The sequence below is a fragment of the Biomphalaria glabrata genome, chromosome 5 (genome assembly GCF_947242115.1).
Source record: "Biomphalaria glabrata chromosome 5, xgBioGlab47.1, whole genome shotgun sequence".
Classification (NCBI taxonomy): Eukaryota; Metazoa; Mollusca; class Gastropoda; family Planorbidae; genus Biomphalaria; species Biomphalaria glabrata.
Window position 1 is genome coordinate 53321797 of NC_074715.1, and position 24104 is coordinate 53345900.

Below are 24104 nucleotides of genomic sequence, written 5' to 3' on the forward strand. Positions count from 1 at the left end.
TCCCGCCCTGAGAGAGCTAGGTTGCTAAAATCACCAATCCTGAAACATCTCAAATAAAATTTCTCTATGCATCACGGACTTCGTTACAGTTTCTCAATTGTCACTACCATCTGAAATTGTCTTGTAGAGTTGTGTATCGCACTTGGAACTCTAAGGCCAGCAAAAGCGAACAAGAGCTCCCTTCTACTGGCCTGAAGTGAGCGGCGAGTTTCTCCTTCCCGCCACCCTGTCTGAGTGAGACTCGGGGTTAAACTTAGAGTTCAATTTTGCGTTCACTTCCAGTCGACACGGACACTCCGGACTCGCGGGCTAGAGACGCGGCTGAAGGCCGCACCACTGGGACCCCATGTTTCTTTAACCTACCAGGCTAACCGTGCGGGACACGCCATTTACGCAACGGTCTCTTGCGGGACGGCGCATGGACGTTGAAAGATCGCTGCGGGAGCTCTTTTTCATCCCCGCACAATGCAATGACAATACTCTCGTAACCTCTTAGGCACTCCGGCGGGAGTCACTACCAGAAACTATTTAAAGTCCAGTAAGAGTAACATCACATTATTTAAAGTAAAACAATACGTAAAACAGTTTGAAATAAATTAGTTCATGACTAACCTATATATTTCTAAGTCTAGAAAGCTCACCAACAAAAACTTGTCTAAAACGGAAGTGAAAAATATACACATTTATTCATAAACAAAAATATTTCTCATGCTTTGAAGTTTTACTTAGACCAGAGCTGCTTTTGTAAATATTCAAGTTATAAACAATTTTCATACTAACTACATTATTTAACAATATTTCAAAATTAATATTCAATTTAAATAAAAACTAGACTATTCTATCTCTAGATCTATTTATTGTAAATATAGCAGATCAAGAAATAGAGCTAGACCATAATATTAATAGTTGTGTAATAATATAATCTAGACTAGAATAATCTGGATCATTGTTGGCTTTGTAAGAACATTTTATTTTTGTTCTCTTAAAAAAAAAACAAATGCACAGAGAAATGCTTTGTTATAAACAAATATGCAAAGAATTGCTACCAAGAGAAATACACGATTTGCGTCATAAAAACGGCTACATTGTGTTTTATATGACCAATGCTGCTGATCATGTAGAAGGAGAACCCATATATTCCTCGTCCCATATGCTAGGACAAATTTGTACAAATACTCCTTCTTCCCTAGTGCTATTAGAGCATGGAATGGGTTGCCTGAGCTAGCCAGGAAAACCAGTGACTTGGCAGAATTTAAGTCATTGGTTAATATGCATGACTAAATGCATGACGCGTAGGACGTAATCATCTTCTTTTTTGAAGTAACGTCTGTATTATATAAGATAAGATTTGTGTTAATTTTATGATGTTTTTGTTCATTTAATTATTTTAATATGATAAACAGTATATATGAAGATGCCGCCAAGAATATAAATGTGTTAAAACATGTGTTATAAATGATTATAACAAAATTTAATAAAACACTGAGAAAGGCACAAAGATAAAAGTACATTCCTCGTCCCATATGCTAGGACAAATTTATACAAATGCTCCGTCTTCCCTAGCGCTGTTAGAGCATGGAATGGGTTGCCTGAGCTAGCCAGGAAAACCAGTGACTTGGCAGAATTTAGGTCATTGGTTAATTAATATGCATGACTAAATGCATGACACGTAGGACGTAATCATTTTTTTTAAGTAACGTCTGTATCATATAAGATAAGATAAGATAGTGTGAGCAGTTCAAAGAATTAATTTATAGTTCACTGCTGCAATGGGATAAGCCGCGTAGAAAACTCTGTCATACGGAAGTATTGAATTAATTACTTAGAATTAGTGCCGGTCCTATGAAAGTGTGGATGCCCACTGCTGTCGGATAGGTTGCTGTGGCATATGGCCGTCCCTGCAAAATAGCGGCGTATGCTACGCCGCCGGTCGACTAGTATTGTTTAATGCTGTTCTTGTTGTAGGCAGATGACCAACTTATGTATATAACAATTACCAAATTTTTGTTGCTGTTTCTTTTAACTAGATAGCCCACCTGACTCCTCAGTGTCATCGGCACATATGCGGGCACTCTAAAGACTCTTCTAGAATAGAGCTTGCAACATGGAAGACGTCACGTGACCTTAAGAGCGCCCCCCCCCCTCCACGATTGAACTTAAACCAGATTTATTGATAATGCGTAATGTGTTATCTATCAATGATCTTGTACTTCAGATAAACAAATCACCGCCTCTTTGTGTACTGATGCTTTGACATAATAGAACAAGGGAGGGGCCAATATATTGGTGTTAATTTTATGATGATTTCTGTTCATTTAATTATTTTAATATGATTAACATTTTTTAATATGTTGTTACGAATGAACAGTGACAGGTAGAGGTCACTATGTGTGACCCCGGCGAGATGACACAGCACCGAGTGTTCTCTGGAATCTATGTGTGTAAACAAAGACAGGATGTGACGTGGCCTCACGTGTTGTTCCAGGGGACGAACTGATCTACGGAGGGAGCAGTGTTACAAATGAACAGTGACAGTTAGAGGTCACTACGTGTGACCTCGGCGAGATGACACTGCAGCAGGTGTTCTCTGGAATCGACATGTATAAACGACAGGATGTGATGTTTCCTCACGTGTTGTTCCAGAGGATACTAGCAGTGTTTTTGCAACAATGGACAAGCGATTAGGGACTGTATATAAACCAGAGAATGGATGTGAAAAGAGTCAGTACAGTCGTCGTTACTGTTGTCTACTGTGCGAGACAGTAGAAGAGAGTGGACTTGAGCCGTTACAGTCAATACAGTCGATGTAAGACGTATACGCTACATGTTACAGTGACGAATTGTTATAGTTATTATTCAATAAAGTTATATAAAGCTGAAAGTTGAGTCTTCAATTTCTTTGCAGTGTTTTTATTTGTGTGCTTACTAACACATTTAGCCAGAAGATTCAGAAATACGTAAAAATATGAACATGCCGCCAAGGACATAATTGTGTTTATGATCATTTCAATTGTTTTTCTATTTTATGGTTTTCAGTCAGTGTTTATGTTTGTAAAAGGTTTAGGATGTTCTAAAAAGATAATCTACTTCCTAGTCTAAACCTCCCGTAAGACTATTGAGGGATGGCAGCGGGCAGGGTATGAACCCATGGCCGTCGAATGACAGTCCAGTGCACATATCGCACGACCAGGCAGCCTACCTTCCGAATTAGATTGAAAACTATCGAATAGCAAAATCTGTAAAATGAGAACGTTATTTTCCTATAACCGTTGAAGAAATTTTTTTTTGTTCATTTGTAAATCTCAATGAAATGCACTTGGTCACGAAAGCAAAAATGTAGGTTCAATTACAAGTAATAAATACATTATTTGAATGTGAGAAGAAACATTTAGTTGACTTCATTTAAAAGTTGGCGTGTGTCACGGATGAATGTGTGTGTGTATGTATAATCTATTTTTACAATCTGCGCGAATGACCGGAAGTGTGTTTTCATCTATGAATGGACTGACAAGTGTCCACAACACAGGAAACACCCTCGAAGCACGAACAATGAGAAGTCTGCCCATAGTCTCTGGATAGTTAGCCTGAACTGTCTCAATGATGCTCAGTAGAGCACGAATACTTGGGCGCCACAACTGCCTCATACTAAGCCCTTCTAAGTCAACAATGAAGGTGCAGGCACTAACTGGATATCCCCCCCCCTTCTTTTGAGTGGCTTCTTCCGCTCTTCGTAGGCCTTCTTCATTAATAGACAAAACATGTCTAAGAATAGCTTCTTCCCCAACAGATCTCATGAGCCCTTTCACATCCATCTGCCCAAGTTTAATGATATACAATGGGCGACCATCTTTGTCACAGTAGTGCCAGCCTCCTGGATAATATCTCTCTAGCACTTCAGGAAGCTTGTAGCCTTCTAAGATTTCGGTCAATGTTGTGCAGTTTACGCCAGGCTAGAGAATGAAATAACATCTCTGGAGCCTTTTCCACATTAAACTCCCTAGTTCTTAAAAATCTCAAAATGTGCGCATCCTTAGGCATCCTTGGGTATCTTGCCTTTGTGTGTCTATCGAATTAACATTTTTGTTGTATTGTGTTTTAATGTTTTATACTTGTTTTATAATCGTGTTTTTTTATGTATTGATTTTGTATTGAAATTGATTATAATTTTAGGTGGGGCGAGATGTCACGGATGAATGTATGTATGTATGTATAATCTATTTTTACAACCTGCGCGAATGACTGGAAGTGCGTTTTGTTGTCAGACAGAGACCAGCGTGTGTGATATGCAGTAAAGCTGATTAAAGTTTATGTGTTTGATCTAGTGGTTTCATTGTTTTATTTCGTTAACTACGGCTGAACCAGGGACACCTAGAGACGTATCGAGACCTAGGGTAGTTTCTATCGAGTTATAAGTAGATAGAGTTATATAATAGGAAAGCTGTAACAGCGTGCAACGTATGAAACTAAGAGAAACAACAGAAAAAAGGTTTTAACTCTTAATCTCCGTAATTATTTACCACATTCTGGTGGAATTAACGTTGGTATCGTCAGTTAGGAGAGAAAGAATTAAGGAAATAGCACATTCTCATGACGTGACACAAATATAAAAGTGTAAAATGTTTTACATGTTTCGGATGTTCCTTCAGAGTTAAAGATAGTTACTTCCTAGTCCAAACCTCCCGCAGGACGACGGGGGATAGGAGCGGGCAGGGTTTGAACCCTCGACCGTCGATAAATCCGAACGACAGTCCAGCGCGCAAACCGCACGACCAGGCAGCCATCCAAATATATTTAATATCAACAATATCACTAAAGGAGTTTACATACGCAATGAAACTAAAGTTCCCCTATCGGGCAGATGATGTAAAGGTCAGGTTGACAGCATAACAGTCAACCGCCTTAACTTTTCCCCAACTAATGTCAGGTACCCATTAGAGCTGTGGGGGACTCATAGGCGCCTAAAGATCTTGAAATGAAAAATCCCAGTCTTCACCAGCATTCGAACCCGGGACCCCTATTCAGAAACCAAGCTCTTTACCGCTCAACTTCGACTTGAGATATTGTTAACATTGCAGCTCGTTTTTGTGTAGTTAGCAATTAGTTCTCTAGCAGACTTTGCAATCTATGTTGTAAGGGTCATCTCTTTCTATGGCTCACCATTAGGTGTCATTTGGCAAGCACAGCGAACAACCGCCTTTACCATTCTACAAGTAACGTCAGGTACCCATTAAGGCTGGGTGGACTCAGAGGCGCCAAAAGATACCAAAATTTAAAATTCCAGTCTTCACCATGTTTTGAAACAGGACTTCCGGTTCGGAAGTAATTGCTTTACCACTCAGCCAACGCTTCTCCTTACTGGAAACAGTAAAGTGTAATTCAGTGTCCTTGACATAGTATAGTTTATCGAGGTCATCTTTAATTTGAGATTTAAAAAAGAAAACTTCAAATAGACCGGACAACGGCTTTGCCGGCACGAGAAGAGGGAAAATATGCAAGCCGCAGCTGGGTTTGCATAGTTATGTGAAATCCTTCATTCATCCTTAATCTTCGGAATCAAAGACATTGCCGTTATAATTTTTTTTTTATTTTAAAATAGTTTATATTATTATTTCTAGATTTATATTATACCTCAAGTTCAATCTTCGTTGTTAAAGTTCTTCTTGAGTTTCTGTTTATAAGAGATGTTTGTTCAACTTTTGTCAAGTTTCGTTTTCATTGAAACTATAAAACGCCTACATCGGTTTAGTTGTACTAGCTAGAAGTAGTATTAAAGTTCTCCTTTCAGACCGTGCGTTCTATTTGGCAGATGATGTTAAGGTCGTTTATTTGACCAACGGTTAACGAGCAGGGTGTCATGTGGTCAGCACAACGACCAACCGCCTTTACTTATCCCAAGGTACCAATTAGAGTTGGCTGGATTCAGGGGCGCCCTAAATTCGCGAGATTGAAAATCCCAGTTTTCACCGAGATTCGAACCCATGACCCCAGGTTCGGAAGCCAAGTGATAAACCTTTTAACCACCACTAGTTGTTCTAACTATTAGGACTACAATCCAACGACCGACCAACAAATGCGATATTTTGCAATCACTGACATAGGAAAGTAACCGGAAGCAGATGAACTCTAAAAGAGACAGTAGTAGAGCTCTTACGAAGCCTGCTGGACACACATTTAAGACCCAAAGACAAGCCCTTGCCGGTGACATGCGCAGACGCGAAAAGAAAACTTAACTAGACCAACGCAGGCAACGGTTTTATCTGTATTAGATGTGACAAAATATTCAGGTCGTAAGTGGATTTGGCTTGTCAAGTGGAACACTGCACTAATCCTTAATCTTCGGAATCAAAGATATCAACCTTCATTGAAAGCTGTTTTTCAATTCACTCATTTACATAGCAATATGAATAGCAAGATAACTTGGCATTGGCTTAATATTTAATGTAAAAATTTGGACACTCATTTGGGGCCCCTCTGACGTGGTGGCCAGGGTAGATTTTCAAAGTTTGAATCCCCAGCATCCAATTAGCTACGCCACTGTGTAAATCAGGGGTTCTCAACCTGTGGGTCGCGACCCTTTTAGGGGTCGATTGACGATTTGCCAGGGGTCGCCTAAGACCATCGAAAATATGGATTGCATTTGTTTACTCTTCTATTGCTGTATGTGAGTGTCGGGGGTAGGGGGTCGCGGCAGAGTGGGAGGCTGTAAAAAGGGTCGCCGAGAATAAAAGGTTGAGAACCGCTGGTGTAGATGGTCCTGAGCGCGAACACTGCACGTTGTCCTGCGGGATGTTTGGGCTAGGATGTAATTCTCTTCAAACCTGAAGGAACATACGAAACGTGTGAAAGATAAGAGAAAGATAAGAGAAAGAGTCCTTGAGATTGTCTAAGAGACAGACCTATATATTTCTCTGTCTAGTGTGCTCACAATCAACAACTTTTCTAATACGGAAGTGAAACCTATGAACTTCTACACAAAACATGGAACAACTAACTTTGAAAGCAACTACATAGGCTGAAATATTTCTGTCGTCTTAAGGTTTTTCATAAACTACTTTCGACAACTTTAAAGGTAATGTCAGTTCTCATAGCGACTATATTTGTTGTACCATTTCGTTATATTAATCTAGAATCTAAATCAAGATCTAGAATAAGGTAGCTCTATTGTCTAGACTAGACAGTCTAGATCTAGATTCTAAATAACTTAAGTAGATCTTATCATCATCTTATCATATGACATATCTTATCTTTTCTTATAAAATACAGACGTAACTTCAAAAAAAGATGATTACGTCGAACGCGTCATGCATCTAGTCATGCAGTCTAACCAATGGCTTAAATTCTGCCAAGTCACCAAGGTTTTCCTGGCTAGCTCAGTCAACCCATTCCATGCTCTAATATCACTAGGGCAAGAAGGAGTATTTGTAGAGTAGAAGGAGTATTTGTACAAATTTGTCCTAGCGTATGGAATGAGGAATGTGCGAGCAACTGGCGCCTAAACCAGTAAGCTTCGAGCAAGAGGGGCTAATTAGCCTTGCTTGGCTACCCATTTAGGAGAATGAATCTAAACCTCTGATGCCTTGCGGCTATACCCAAACTAGGGAAAGGCTTCGGGAGACAATCCTGAGGAAAAATCAGAAGCTGGTGACCGTTACGCAGATTGCCGCACACTGTGCAGCAGCCTTGCAAAGCCTGCGGCGCTACTAATCCCAAACTGTATCGGATATTCCGTGCCTTTGGTCACATCAGATGCAGGGAGAGGGGGGAACTGCTGTGTGGGCGGCATCGTTCCGACCATAGACAATGACCAGACTTTCATTTCGCTGGTTCGAGATGAACCATAGTCGTTCTACGACTGAAGGAGGCCAATATATATATATATATATATATATATATATATTGTTACGATCTTCTCAATCAGGCCTTCTGCAAACACTACTTAACAACATAACATCACATCTAACACAAGAACTTGACAACAAGAGCTTCAAGTAACAAAGTGGCGGTTTAATTACAAATACATCGACAGCCAATTCAACACAATTGGCTACTTCTAATTCAAATGCTTTCTTGTACTTAACAGAACTGCCTAACTAAACATTACTAGTCTCTCTAGCTCGTACAGCTACATTCTCGAGGACTCAAAGGTACCACAAGTCCTTACTGTTTGCTGTCCTGGACTCAACTGTCTTTTTTAACACACTGTCTCTCGACTGTGAAGGCTTTTGATCACATGACCACAACACAGGTCATACTTGCGGTTATTAGGAGTACTGTCCCTTGTCTATCGACAGCCGTTGACCCGTTGACCTGTGTGATTGGCCTGAGTCGTGTCTATCAGTAGGCCGCACACACATTAACCCTTTCAGTCCGCCACTGGAGTTACAACATTGCCCCCTTCTTAGATTTGTCCGCCCCGGACAAAATCTACCTCACGACATGGGCGTTGGAGGTTCATCGACGCAGGTGGGGGTCTATCGGTGGGAGCGGTAGTGGGCTTGTATTGCCACCTCAATGGGGCCATCTGCATTGCAACCTGTGTGTGTCGCTTCCTCCTGCACCAGTTGGTCTTGCTTTGGTTGAGAGGAAGCCGTTTAGGTTTTCTGGCCTTTCTCTCAGTCGCCACTGATCGCAGCCTCGTGGGCAAGTAGCGAAGCACTTGATGTCATGGCATTGGTCATCAAGTCCATTGGTCTTACACTTTTCTCCAGCAGGCTTTCTCGATGCACCGTAAGCCCCCAGGAGACCAGGTTGTCAAACACTGCATAATCTTCAAGTGTGTCTGGAAGATATGTCTGTGGTGCACGTGGGTATCACACAGGTCAACGGGTCAACGGCTGTCGATAGGCAAGGGACAGTACTGCTAGTTCACGCAAATATGACCCATCGCTTCTTGTCATGAGAGCCAATCATGCAAGGCTCGCTATCGCAACCACAGACAGAGCTACCATCAACAGCGTCTCCGTTGAGTAACGGATTGTTAATACCTCTTGACATGGTAGCCATCTGTTCCTCTGTCTTGTTCACTATGGCACCAAACGTTTCATCAGAGTTGTTCAGCGAGGTACTGATACCTATCTGTTTAGTTATGGTACAGACCTATCTTATTTTAAATTATTTTTTTTTATTATATAGTTAATAACTTAATATAAGAAAACTAGAATGTGATAATAAAAGATTCTAGAATAATCTGGATCAGAATAAACTTTGTGTGTTCTTTTTTTTTTGTCTCTAGATTCTCTAGATTTGCAGACGATAAATGGATTGGTATGTTTGGATTCTTGCACTGAGTTTGTATTCCATAGGTAAGTGAGCCAGCTGCCTAACAATCTGCCTAAATATCTGCCTAACTATCTGCCTAACTATCTGCCTACTAACTATCGGCCTAACTATCGGCCTAACTATCTGCCTACTAACTATCGGCCTAACTATCTGCCTAACTATCTGCCTACTAACTATCTGCCTAACTATCTACCTAACTATCTGCCTAACTATCTGCCTAACTATCTGCCTAACTATCTGCCTACTAACTATCTGCCTACTAACTATCGGCCTAACTATCTGCCTAACTATCGGCCTAACTATCTGCCTAACTATCTGCCTAACTATATGCCAATAAAGGCCAATTGACCGATGAGTTGCTTCTTATGTCGTTATCCGAACCATTGAGGTTATCATCGAACCACGATGGACGAACTATATATATATATGTGTCTTGATGTTACGATGAGATTGTGTTTATCAGACAATGCGTTTCTGGTGTTTATAATAGTATAGGGATTCCCCCTGTAGACAATGTCAGAACTCTCAAATAAAATCGTGATGCCGGAAATATGAGTTACTACGGATGTAATTACAGAATCTAAAGATCTAGAATAAGGTAGCTCTAGACAGTCTAGATCTAGATAAGTAGATCTTATTTTATCATATCTTATCTTATATAATACAGACGTAACTTCAAAAAAAGATGATTACGTCGAACGCGTCATGCATTTAGTCTACGAATGGAGCTGCAGCCTAGGAAAGAAATTTTTAAAAAATAAATATAAAACTTTTATTCTGGAACTAGGAATCACTTTAATAACATACATAAATGTACAACAGAATTGAATTTACATTATTTTACACAGCTTATATCTACTCACTCTGCCTGTCTGTCTGGTAAAACGTGTGTACATGTTATTTTTCCCGCACTCATTCTAGTATCAAGTTCAAACTTTGCACCATGAATCAATAAATTAAAGAAACCAATAAGTCAATTAATTATCGGTAATTAATTATTTTGCTCCAAAAAGTGATGAAGTTGATACTTTAAACAATTATGTGATTTCTAATGTGGCTGCAGTTCACGCGATAATATGAAAAACTACTGATTAAATGTTGTTTTAAATTATGTTCCACTTATATGCATATTAAATAGATTATTTCCATTAATTTTTTTTTTTGTTTTTTTTTGTGTGTGTAAATGTAGTAGTTATTATGAAGAACTTATTAAACTAAGCAATACATAAAAGAAAAATTTGACAAAAAAATCTATATAAGCACTTTTGGCCTATATTTACTCAATGTAAAGAACTTTTGTACTCAATGGCTAAGTACTTTTGAACCATATCTATTCTTTGTATAATAATAATAAGGCTTGTCGTCGAGTACAAAGATTAATGAAGAATTGCACTTATTCGATATAAAACAATATAAGTTTAGTACTTATGAACAATATCTAATCGATGTCTAGTAGTTATGGAATATTTGTTATAGAGTATATGTATAGGTTTAGTACTTCTGAACCGATCTACTCTATGTATAGTAGTTATAGTATATGTACTCTATGAGTAAAGTAAAGTTCCCCTTTCATTGTTGTCTATAGGGCGGATGATGTAAATGTCATCTGTTTCTGTGGCCTACGGTTAACAAGGGTGTCATGTGGCCAGCACAACGACCAACCGCCTTTACTGTTCCCTAACGAAAGTCAGGTACCCATTAGAGCTGGGTAGACTCAGAGGCGACCGAAGATCCCGAAATTAAAAATCCCAGTCTTCACCAGGATTCGAACCCCGGCCCCCGATGGAGTCATGTGTCTAGCACTAGCACAATGACCAACCACCTTTACTTTTTCCCCAACTATTGTCAGAGCTGGGCGGACTCAAAGAGCCCCCCAAAATAAAATTCCCATTTTTCACACCATGATTCGAACTCGGGACCCCCGGTTCGGACGCCCCAATTCCTTTACTTCTCAGCCACCGCATTTCCATATGCACTCTATGTATTGTACTAATGGACATGTTTCTTGCCCAGGATATAGTTCCCAGTGTAATTGTGAGTTACATGATTGTTTGCAAGGCGTATGTCGACGCGGTGCACCCTGTAGGAAACCGTACTTTGGGTATCATTGTCAATACCGTAAGTAACATTCATTATCTTTAGTTGAAACGAATATACTTAATACAACCAGGGTCGACTTTAGGAGATTGGAAGCCCTATGCGAGGTGAATAGGGTGGCTCCCAAATGAAATAGAAAAAAAAATTAAGACCGAAAAATATGCAATGAATTAAAAACCTTTCCTGTATCTAAATAAACGAATATGTAAAATGTGTAGAAATTAGCAAACGGCATATCATGATGTAATCCGAGAAGCACCATATCAGCAGACGCCAACCTATATGGAGGTAGACCAGCATGCACAGCCCGTCTCTATGCTGTCCGGTCTTGGACTATCTCCTGCCACATACTTTGCTCGATTCCCCTGGATCTCATGTCTCGCAGACATCTCTGTAGTTAAGTCTTGGGCGGCCCTGGGGGGTCCGACTCCCTCACCGCCTAAGATGTCTTTAGGGATTCGTCCATCTGGCATGCGAGTGACATGACCGAGCCAGCGTAGTCCTCATAGATGCTGTGCATATTGGCCCGTTTCATAACGTCCTGGTTGAAGACATGATACCTCCAGGAAATGCAAAATAGGCGTCGCAGGCAGAGTAAGTGGAAGCTAAAATTAAATAGCTACCATAGAAAAAGTCATCACAGAACATATATATATATATATATATATATATATATATATATATATATATATATATATATATATATATATATATATATATATATATCCACATATAAATAAAGTCACTATGACACGCTGAGGTTGTCAATTGTAGTGAAACTGAATTTCCATTTGATTGGATAAATAAAAGTTATCTTATCTTATCTTATCTTTAAGTCTCAAACTAACCCTATACGTGTTCTCTCTAGTTAGCCTTAAAGTAACTGCTAGTCAATATAAGGAAAATCTAACACATTTAATACCAGCCCGTTCGCAGACCTATATGGGGGGGATATAAACAAAGGGATGTAACTCTTGTATACCGAAATATCAACAAAGAAGTAACATATTCACGTTCATCTTACCTGCCCCTGACAGTCAACATTGATGCATTTTATTGCAGGGCAAGAGGTTCAAGGGAATTACTATTTATTTAAGTGTAAAGTAACATACCTGACGCCTGATGCTTTCTACCTTAGTAACATGTTTTTTTTTTCGGTTAATTCATTCGACCGCATGAACTGACTTTCTCGAGACAGGGGGAAGCCATTGAAGTGTAAAGTAACATACCTGACGCCTGATGCTTTCTATCTTAGTAACGTGTTTTTTTTTCGGTTAATTCATTCGACCGCCTGAACTGACTTTCTCGAGACAGGGGGAAGCCATTGAAGTGTAAAGTAACATACCTGACATCTCATGCTTTCTGTTTTAGTAACCATTTTTTTTTCGGTTAATTCATTCGACCGCCTGAACTGACTTTCTCGAGACAGGGGGAGCCATTGAAGTGTAGAGTAACATACCTGACATCTGATGCTTTCTGTTTTAGTAACCATTTTTTTTTCGGTTAATTCATTCGACCGCCTGAACTGACTTTCTCGAGACAGGGGGAGCCATTGAAGTGTAAAGTAACATACCTGACATCTGATGCTTTCTGTTTTAGTAACCATTTTTTTTTCGGTTAATTCATTCGACCGCCTGAACTGACTTCCTCGAGACAGGGGGAGCCATTGAAGTGTAAAGTAACATACCTGACATCTGATGCTTTCTGTTTTAGTAACCATTTTTTTTTTCGGTTAATTCATTCGACGCCTGAACTGACTTTCTCGAGACAGGGGGAGCCATTGAAGTGTAAAGTAACATACCTGATACCTGATGCTTTCTGTTTTAGTAACCATTTTTTTTTTCGGGTTGTAGTTAATGAGGCGGCTGATATGCACGCCAACAGAAATTTAAAGTTTGCTACAGACCACGACAGCCAGACCTGCAGCGACGGCTCCTTCAGCCAGCTCATGTTCGATTTTGATGACCAACACATTTTCAGCTTTGCAGAAATTGTGTTCAAGGATTTACCACTGTCTTACGGTTTGTACTTGCTTAGGTCATAGGTCATGCAATTTCTTGTCTTACTGTCTACTGCAGCGGTTCTCAACCTTTTATGCTCGGCGACCCCCTTTTTATAATCCCCCATTCTGCGGCGACCCCCCCCCTCCCCCATCCCCGACACACAGATACAGCACTAGAAGACAATAACAATCCATAGTTTCGATGGTCTCAGAGACCCCTGGCAAATCGCCAATCGACCCCCAAGGGGGTGGCGACCCATAGGTTGAGAACCCCTGGTCTACTATATCGGAACTTAATGACTTAGTCATCTTTCCTACATCTAGCAATGAAGACTTCATTAGGACTTAAAATAACAAACTCTCTTGATCATATTGTTTGCTTTTGTATTTCTTGGCAAAATCATAAATACAAGCAAAATAACAATAAATTTAATTAATTTAAAAGACAAAGCTTATATTAAGTGTATAAATTAGTTTTGGATCATTCTTATAAGCCTCAAACGACAACCTATAAATAGGACTAATTCAGCTTTGATCACCATTGCAGTGAAGTACTATTTCTTTCCTTTTGGAAAAGGGACTAATTCAATTTACACCGCCACTACATTCAAGTACTATTTATTTCCCTTGGAAAGGAGACTTATTTAGCGTATACCACTACTTCAGTCGAGAAATATTTCTTTCCTTTGTTTGAGAAACCAATTAGAGTAATCTATTACCAATAGTTAATTAACTAATTTCGCTAAATTTTTGTAGCCCCCGAAACGGGAAAGACGCTATTAGATTGTGTGTGGTTTGTCAATCCGTCCGTTCGGTTCAGATGTCAACTAGACAAGAAGATAAAAATCCGACATCAGGAGATTTCAGGCAATTCAAAGTTCTGATGCAACGGCTATTTGTTTTGTTTTCCTGAAGTGAAAACACTCTAATTTTAAAATCTACTATGCAAGCAGTTTTTTCATAAAATACACCATTTTTTACAACTATTCACTATTAATAGTAACAAACACTAGAAGTGATTGAGTAAGGGAGACAATTGTATATTCAAATACAAAATCTTAATTTAGGGTATACATAGGGAATATAGGGTCCAGGACTCTGGTGCATATAGCGGTGACTGGAGGACTACAGCACTGTAGACTGTATTTTGGCTTATTCATCCTACCCAGACTGAGTCCCGCTTGGTTTCTGAATCGAGGGGTTTGGGTTTGAATATCGATGAAGGGTGACATTTGGAAGTAGGGGATTTTGAGGGCGCCACTAAGTTTACCCATTTTTTTAAATAGACGCCTTTCAGTAGATGAAGGCGGTTGGCCGTTGGATGATATCATAAAGTAATAGATGATCTTGACATTATCTGTTTCCTTGTTCTGACCGCAAGAAGTCTTGTATCTTCTATGTGATAATAAGATGTATTGTATCTTCTATGTGACACTGTCTTGTATTGTCTGTGTGATAATAAGATGTCTTGCATTGTCTGTGTGATAATAAGATGTCTTGTATTGTCTGTGTGGTAATAAGATGTCTTGTATCTTCTGTGTGACAATAGGAGGTCTTGTATCTTGTATGTGATATTAAGATGTTAAAGCCCTAACCTGAAGCTGATTTTTACAATGTTGTCATCAACTCACTCCGTCAGTTTGTCTGTCTGCTACCATTTCTGACACGCTGTCTTTTTATTTTGCCCCATTAATTCTCCAGTGTAATTATAACCTGGCACAATTATTTATTACACCTTAAACTATATATGAAACAATTTAAAAGAAATTAACTGATTAATTAATGAATGATTGGATTTTAATTACTTTTGTTATAAAAAAGGGGAGTAAATGCTACTTATTGAGATATATGGCTGAATGGCCACATGGAACTATTTCCCTTGTTTATGTTTTGTGCACAATTTTGTCCCAATGTTTCAAGCGTATTATGTTGAAGTTTCCCAATGGACCTCATTCACCAATCGTAAACAAACAACATTTAGTCACGTGATCTCATTGATAAAACAACGGGGAAAAAAAACTGTCACGTGACAACCATCATGAATTAAACATGAGATCGTAAATTATATAGAAGAGTTAGAGCACCACGTGGCTAAATGTTGTTTGTTTACGATTGGTGAAGGAGGTCCATTACTGTTTATTGTCGACGACGCTACCCCCGCATAGATTTAGGGTTTATTTCACTTGGATAAGCTTTTTTTAATTATTTAATTTTTTAAATTTAAATATTTTGTTTGTTTGATTATATGTTAGTTTTATCATGTTAGAAAAAGAATCGATAGATCGAAACTTTTTTTTTTTTTTTTTAATTGAGTCAAAAACACGCAACTCCAACGCGATGGACACATTTTCGCGAAGCAGCAAAAAACGTAGAAAACCACAGGCTAGCCACCTTTCAAATGTGAATGTACTATTTTCACCCCTTCAGCCCACAAGAAATACGACCTTCACCTACAATTCCTGGTGAATAACGATGAGGCGAATTGTGACGGCATGCAGATACGAGAGGTGGATAGCAAGACGGCAATAATACTTTGCTCCAAAAAATACCTAACGTCAAGGATAACTTTGGAAGGTTCATGCCTAGAATACATTTGTGAATTCTATATTAGCGGAGGTCAGTATCAAATATATTGGCGCATCAGTATGTGTGGTCAGGGGCCGGCCTAGGCCACTGCAAACTGTCCGGCCGCAGTGGGCCCCACACCTTCATAGTTCCCGCGCTTATTCTAGTTGATAAGTTATACCCTTAAAATTTACAACAGGGTTTCCGGGGCGTCCTGATTGCCCCGGGAGTCAGTGGCGGAAATCTCTTGAAATTGCAAAAATATGCAAAAGACATCCTTGAAACTCCTGGAAGTATTAAAATATCCTGAAAACACATAAAAATATCCTAAAAATAGACAAAATTGTTATTTTTGGGTGTCATTGAATAAGGAAAATGCTAATCTTACGCGAGATAAGGTTAAAACAAAACGGCACTGTCAGTTTTCATTTAATACAAATGTGATAATAGTAGTATAAAAAGGGCAAATTTTAATCCCAAACGGGAAGTTCCTGGATGGCTGCCTGGTCGTGCGGTTTGTGCGCTGGACTGTCGTTCGGATTTATCGACGGTCGAGGGTTCAAACCCAGCCCGCTTCCATCCCCCGTCGTCCTGCGGGAGGTTTGGACTAGGAAGTAAACTATCTTCAACTCTGAAGGAACATCCGAAACATGTAAAACATTTTACAAACAAACATTTTTACTTATTTTTATAATCACTAAAATGGAACCTATTAATATAGATCTAAGTCTACTTCGATCTGTTAAAAAATCAAAAAAGATATTTTTTATTTACATATTTAGATCTAGAAATATTAATCAACAATTATAATATAAATGCTAGATCTATTTTTATATAGATCTAAATCTAGACAGATTTAAAATAATATTTTATTTTATCATCCTTATCCCTATCCAGAATGGGCCCCGCGCAATTCATTTCGCATAAGGCTCTGCAATTGTTAGGACCGGCCCTTTGTGTGGTTGATATAACGTGTAATTCTATATCCATAGTTCTTCTTTATTCATTGTTTCAATCAAAATAAATTAGTTTATTAAACAGTGGTATATAACTAAATTGCTGACTTCCGTAAAAGGGAAATAATTCTTACATTATTGAGATATATCTGTAAAAGTCCAGTCCTTATTTGAGATAACGCCTGTATTTTATAAGATAAGAGAAGATGTACTCTCAATATGCATTGTGTAGTTGATTCAAAGATCTGTTGTTTGTTGTGTTTTAAAAGTATCTCTTGTAATTTGCTAATTAGTTTTTTTTACTTGTGCTTTTTTTTTGTGCAGGCCGTAACCTTGCCAAGGATAGAGAATTTAAATCGAGCCCCGTCAGTAGATTAGCAGCTAAGGTGATCGATGGGGACTATACGACGTGTTATACTCTAAAATCTGTTGAAGGTTATCCTTTCTTTTCGGTCCAGATACCGTTCAACGTGTTCACGCAAAGACTGAAGGTTCACACAGCCTCAAGTAATGTATTAGATAGTCTTCTAGTCACAGCCTCAAGTAACGTATTAGATAGTCTTCTATTCGCATAGCGTCAAGTAACGTATTAGATAGTCTTCTATTCACATAGCCTCGAGTAACGTATTAGATAGTCTTCTAGTCACATAGCCTGAAGTAACGTATTAGATAGTCTTCTAGTCACATAGCCTGAAGTAACGTATTAGATAGTCTTCTATTCACACAGCCTCAAGTAACGTATTAGATAGTCTTCGTTTGCTCAAAATGTTCTGTTGTAATTTTTATGATGCTTATAGTTTTTCCAGAAACTTCAAAGTTCACAGGCCTTAGGTCGACACACGACCACTTCTGGCCAGGCTTCAGGCCAAAACAGCCATTTTAAGCCTAAATAAGGTCTTGATGAACTAAAAGCTTCAAGGAAAAAGCATTTAAAGGGTGGTGGAGAGGCTTGAATTTGGCATGTCTTGGCTACCTAGAAGGGGGCTCGAGGTTTGACACCCGACTCGGGCAGAGTTGCGTTTACTGAGCGCCTAAAGGCAGCACGGAAAACCAACTCCTAGATACCCCCTCCCCTCCCACTGGTCCACTAATGAGATTGGAACAAAGCGCTCTGAGCATGCTATAAGCTTGAAAGTAGCGCTATATAAAAGCTATAATAATAATGAAGGAAACCCTTTTATAGCCATCCGTTCGGGAAAGCCTTTTTTTGATTCAAAACACATTTAAATCCATCACAGGCTTCAGACTAAGACAGACTAAGACAGACTAAGACAGACTAAGACAGACTAAGACAGACTAAGACAGACTAAGACAGACACTTTTAGCAAAAGTAAAGTCTTGTCGAACTATATGACCTTCAGGGAAACCTATAAGCTTCATTATAATCATCCGTTCGGGAAAGCCTATCTAATTATTTCAAAACATATTTGAATTCATCAGAGACAAGGCTACAAAAGTACGTCACGTTTGAGAGTATCCCAGGATGCATAACATCAGAGTTGAAATATACTGCCTGGAAATCATTTGAGGCTAAATCTACTAATTAATCACAACCTATAAAATACAATAATGATTTAATATATATTTAGCCCAAATATCTCAAGAGCAGGGCACACTTTTCCGATTACCCCTAGACACACAACCAATAAATTGCAAAAAAAATAAATATATATATATATACAGTTTACAAGACAGATCCAGTGGTCAAAGTGATGACTCAGTAGCAAGTGGCAACTAAATACACTTATAAAGTACTTTTATGAACTTCTTAAGGGGAATCACTCCTGTCTTTACAATATCTCAAAATTTAGTTAACTCCCCATTATGTGATACATACTTAAAAGAACTGGTCGAGAGAGACAGACAGACAGGATCAAATGGACATATTTCAAGCACGTCGCAAACAGTTTGCGCGTACAAGCTGGACTCTCCACCGAGAGGCCCCCATCCGTAGGATAACCCTTTGCCATTATTATTATTATATTATTTTAATGACCATTTACCATATATATCGAGACAGGTCTCAACAAAGCAGCGAGACACACATTTGAGACCCAAAGGAAAGCTCTTACTGAAGTCATGCGCAGAAGCTCTTCCATCGTTGTTCGCTGATGACCACTTTTATCATCCATCTAATTCAGCGGTTCTCAACCTTTTATGCTCAGCGACCCCCTTTTACAATCCCCCAATCTGACGCGACCCCACCTCACACACACACACACACATACAACAATAGAAGAATAGACAAAAACAATCCATATTTTCTATGGCTTTAGGCGACCCCTGGGAAATCGTCAATCGACCCCCAAAGGGGTCGCGACCCACAGGTTGAGAACCCCTGATCTAATTAATTAATTAATTAATCAATGTGGGAGAATAAAAAGAGTTAAAAAATTAAACAGACCGTGGTGAACAAATGTTCTGCCTTCACTGCGCGTAAAATACGCAGGTCCCAATAAATTTAACAAAGCAAAGAACTATAGTACAAGCTTTTTAATGGATGTTATATTTTCTATCTATCCTTTAGTCTGTTGGACCGTTGGGGCACCATGCAAGATTCGTCGACCGTCTTTCTCCATTCCTATCTGTCTTCTGCCTTCGAACATATTTCAATGGCAGGCCCATCCATTCTTTTATATTGTCTTCCCATCGCTTTTTCTGTCTGCCTCTTCTTCTTTTTCCTGGTATTGTTCCCTGAAGAATCGTAATATGGTCATAGATTTTTTTTTGTTTGCTTTTCTTTAGAGTAACTAAATTTTCTGATATTTGAAAGACCTAATTTAGACACTTTGAAATGTTTTTCTTCAGATGGTGTTTTCAACCAAATGATTCTAAGATTCCTTGACCAGACAGGCCGCGAGATGAGGCCTTCACACACAATCGCAAATTTTAAGGGGAAAATTATGACTGTGTATGATATTATTTTGGATGATACTATCCCAGCACACACATACATGTTGACCAGATATAATATAAGTTCGGCTATAAGTTTCTGTGAATTGGAAATATTTGGAGGTAAGTCACAATTACCATCAATTGACTGTCTGTTTAATAAATCCTGGTATTAATAAGGGTTTCGGTCACTAGAGTATCCATTTATGTGGCCATCAGTAAATATGATGATATGTCTGTTAAAGTATAGCCATCAGTAAATATGATGATATGTCTGTTAAAGTATAGCCATCAGTAAATATGATTATATGTCTGTTAAAGTATAGCCATCGGTAAATATGATGATATGTCTGTTAGAGTATAGCCATCAGTAAATATGATGATATGTCTGTTAAAGTATAGCCACCAGTAAATATGATTATATGACTGTTAAAGTATAGCCATCAGTAAATATGATTATATGTCTGTTAAAGTATAGCCATCGGTAAATATGATTATATGTCTGTTAAAGTATAGCCATCAGTAAATATGATGATATGTCTGTTATAGTATAGCCATCAGTAAATATGATGATATGTCTGTTAAAGTGTAGCCATCAGTAAATATGATTATATGTCTGTTAAAGTATAGCCATCAGTAAATATGATTATATGTCTGTTAAAGTATAGCCATCAGTAAATATGATGATATGTCTGTTAAAGTATAGCCATCAGTAAATATGATGATATGTCTGTTAAAGTATAGCCATCGGTAAATATGATTATATGTCTGTTAAAGTATAGCCATCAGTAAATATGATTATATGTCTTTTAAAGTATAGCCATCGGTAAATATGATGATATGTCTATTAAAGTATAGCCATCAGTAAATATGATTATATGTCTTTTAAAGTATAGCCATCTGTAAATATGATTATATGTCTGTAAAAGTATAGCCATCGGTAAATATGATTATATGTCTGTTGAAGTATAGCCATCAGTAAATATGATTATATGTCTGTTGAAGTATAGCCATCGGTAAATATGAGTATATGTCTGTTGAAGTATAGCCATCAGTAAATATGATTATATGTCTGTTAAAGTATAGCCATCGGTAAATATGATTATATGTCTGTTAAAGTATAGCCATCAGTAAATATGATTATATGCCTGTTGAAGTATAGCCATCAGTAAATATGATTATATGCCTGTTGAAGTATAGCCATCAGTAAATATGATTATATGTCTGTTAAAGTATAGCCATCAGTAAATATGATTATATGTCTGTTAAAGTATAGCCATCGGTAAATATGATTATATGTCTGTTAAAGTATAGCCATCAGTAAATATGATTATATGTCTGTTAAAGTATAGCCATCGGTAAATATGATTATATGTCTGTTACAGTATAGCCATCAGTAAATATGATTATATGTCTGTTAAAGTATCTGTTTATGGAACTTTTATACGCCATTGGAGAGATTGAATGAAATTAGTTTAATTATTAAGTTATTAGTAATAGCATCGGCAGGTTTAGATATTTCTATAATTTGTAGTTTTCTATAAATAGTAATGGTAACTTACACTTAAACAGGATTGCTTTAGTTTGAATGGTAGAATACTTCATGCATAAAATATAAAAGAGAGAACGAAACAACACCAATGGGGAGAAATTGGAAAATGTAAAGTAATCTAAGTATGTAAATAGAGATATGAATTATATCCTCGTATGGCTTGTGTGCCTTGTTATTTGTTTTATTTCTGTAACATTGAGAAATGGTCAAAGGGAGATAATTCATTATTGTTATGAATACGAGAGTAGTTATTGGTCATTCATTGGCCTCCTCCAGTCGTAGAACGACTATGGTTCATCTCAAAGCACACTTCCTCAAGTAGCGTAGGTTAAGGTGGCTTTTGCTTCGATGGTAGAGGTTCTGGCCATTTTTCAGATTGTACGTTTTTTTTCCCGAGCTGAGACCCATGTACTTTCACTGTCTATAGCTTTCTTGGTCACTGTCTCTCTCCATCTGGTGCGGTCTAGAGCTATGTCTTCCCAATTGTCAGTATTGATGTTCACTGATTTGAGGTCACGTTTTATTACATCTATGTAACGGAGTTGGGGGCGACCAGTTTTTCTTGTGCCAGTCGCGAGTTGTCCATAGAGGATGACTTTTGGGATGCGCTTGTCCTCCATCCGGCGAACATGTCCAAGCCAGCGCAAGCGGCGTTGTCTGAGGGCTGTAAAGATGCTGGGAATACCTGATCGCGCAAGGATCTCAGTATTGCACACTTTTTCTTTCTATGGGGCTTTTAAGATCCTACGGTGACATCTCAAATGGAGTGGTCCATGATTCACTGCCATACAGCAGTGTACTCATAACGCATGGCTTGTAGACTTCCATTTTGGTCACCTTAGTTAGCTTATGGTTTTCCCAAACTCTTGGCCTGAGTCTAGCGAAGGTCGAGGCAGCCTTCCATATGCGTTTTTTTATCTCCTCTTCTAGAGACAGGTCATCTTTATTTGTGGATCCCAGATAGCAGAATTCATTTACGGCGTCCAGCTTGTTATCGTCTATGAGGATGGAGGGTGGTGCTGTAGCAGGTGGTCCCATAACATTTATTTTCTTCGTGCTAATAGTCAAGCCATTGGTATGACGTGATTAAGTTTATACAAACCGGAAGTAATAAAGATAAAGTCGTCTGCTAGCTAAGGGAACGAGTACTGGCCCTTTTTCATTGTGTAAACGCTATTTCATAATTTCTCCCACACATTTTCTAGTATCATGTTTAAACAATTATTTATTGTTCATGAATTCAGAACATGAATCATTTAAAAAAATTAACCATTTGTTAGATTAATCATTGGTAATTTAATATTTTGTTGATATCGAAAATACATATAAATTATGATTATAGTCTGTTACTTTTTTTTTTAAGTATTATTATATTTTGGTTGTTTACATTATATAAGGTAATCCTTTTTTGAATATTTTTTATAGACTGTCTCGAAGGTTATTATGGGCTAGCCTGTGATGCCGTGTCATTTAACTGTGTGAACAAGACAAATGGAATAGACGGCACGTGTTACGTGACGACACAAGACTATCCTGTGATGAGAAAACGTTTGTTTCCTTCTCTAACTAGGGTGTGGGGGTACAAGTGGTAAATCAATGGGGCTACTGAACGGAGGGGATCGAGTTCGAACCCTTGTGAAGACCTTGGTTTTGACTTTCGGAATTGTTTTTGGAGATCCATGAGTCAAAGCAGGGCCAGTCTTAGGCCACTGCAACCTATGCGGCCGCAGTGGGCCCCGCACTTTTACAGGCCTGCGCTAGGTGTAAATTATTAAATTAAACCATTTTAACTTATTATTAAAGGGTTACGGCGGCCTTCTAATTTTCCAGGAGCTCCTGGAAATCTCCTGAAATTGCAAATATACGAAAAAGTAATGAAAATCTTCTGAAATTATTAAAATCTTCTGAAAAATAGACAAAATTGTAATTTCCCTCCCCGCGCAATCCGTTTTACATAGGGCCCCGCAATCTGTAGGACCGGCCCTGAGTCAAAGGAACTTTAAAGGGTTTTTCCTGGAGGAGAAGTGTCATTTGGTCATTGTGATGGCCACATGACACTCTCGTTATGCAAGCTTCACAAGATCAGCTCCAATAAGGTCTGGAAGGTTACTTCGACTCGTTACTTTTTCTGGTTACAAAGGCAACTATAATAAGGTTTTGTCATTCATTATTATTATTATTATAGCTTTTATATAGCGCTACTTTCATGCTTATAGCATGCTCAGAGCGCTTTTGGTCCTATCTCATTTGTGGACCAGTGGGGGGGGGGGGGAGGTGGTATCTAGGAGTTGGTTTTCCGTGCTGCCTTTAGGCGCTCAGTAAACACAACTCTGCCCGAGTCGGACCTCGAGCCCCCTTCTAGGTAGCCAAGCTAAGCCAAGTTCAAGCGTACTTGGCCTCTCGATCAGGAATATAAGGGGGAAGATATGCACTGGATAGTAGCACTGGCTCTGGTCATATTTGGTCATATTTGGCTAAATTCGGCCATATTATAACTACATTTCTAGTAATATATATATAAAGTGGGCGTGGTTCCGTTAATGTCTTTTATGGAATGTATTAAATCGTATATTTTGAACAAAATAATGCGCTTAAAAATATATGAACATGCACCAAGCACCTTTTACTACAAAGACAAGGCGTGTTAATATATATAGATGTGCATCTTTACATTATAAATGCGCATTACATACATAGCAGGCACATATGTAACCTTTAAGTGGGTTAGTTAACAAAGTCACGCTGACCAGACATCTGTCTA

At 38.5% G+C, this 24104-nt stretch overlaps 1 protein-coding gene across 5 annotated transcripts in view; it reads left to right on the forward strand.

Moving 5' to 3' along the window:
- Nucleotides 1-24104, forward strand: part of LOC106058078 (multiple epidermal growth factor-like domains protein 11) — a 122823-nt gene that overhangs the window by 72458 nt on the left and 26261 nt on the right. For 3 of the 5 annotated variants that reach the window (XM_056028992.1, XM_056028993.1, XM_056028990.1), the window contains exons 2-8: nt 9233-9302; nt 11293-11397; nt 13230-13397; nt 15806-15994; nt 17224-17406; nt 19708-19914; nt 22769-22891. In XM_056028992.1, coding sequence (XP_055884967.1) covers nt 9257-9302; nt 11293-11397; nt 13230-13397; nt 15806-15994; nt 17224-17406; nt 19708-19914; nt 22769-22891 — 1021 coding nt within the window. In that variant the 5' untranslated portion in view covers nt 9233-9256. Of the gene's footprint in view, nt 1-6964; nt 7070-9232; nt 9303-11292; nt 11398-13229; nt 13398-15805; nt 15995-17223; nt 17407-19707; nt 19915-22768; nt 22892-24104 lie in introns of those variants that run through there. The other 2 variants (XM_056028991.1, XM_056028994.1) reach the window with 2 other exon arrangements.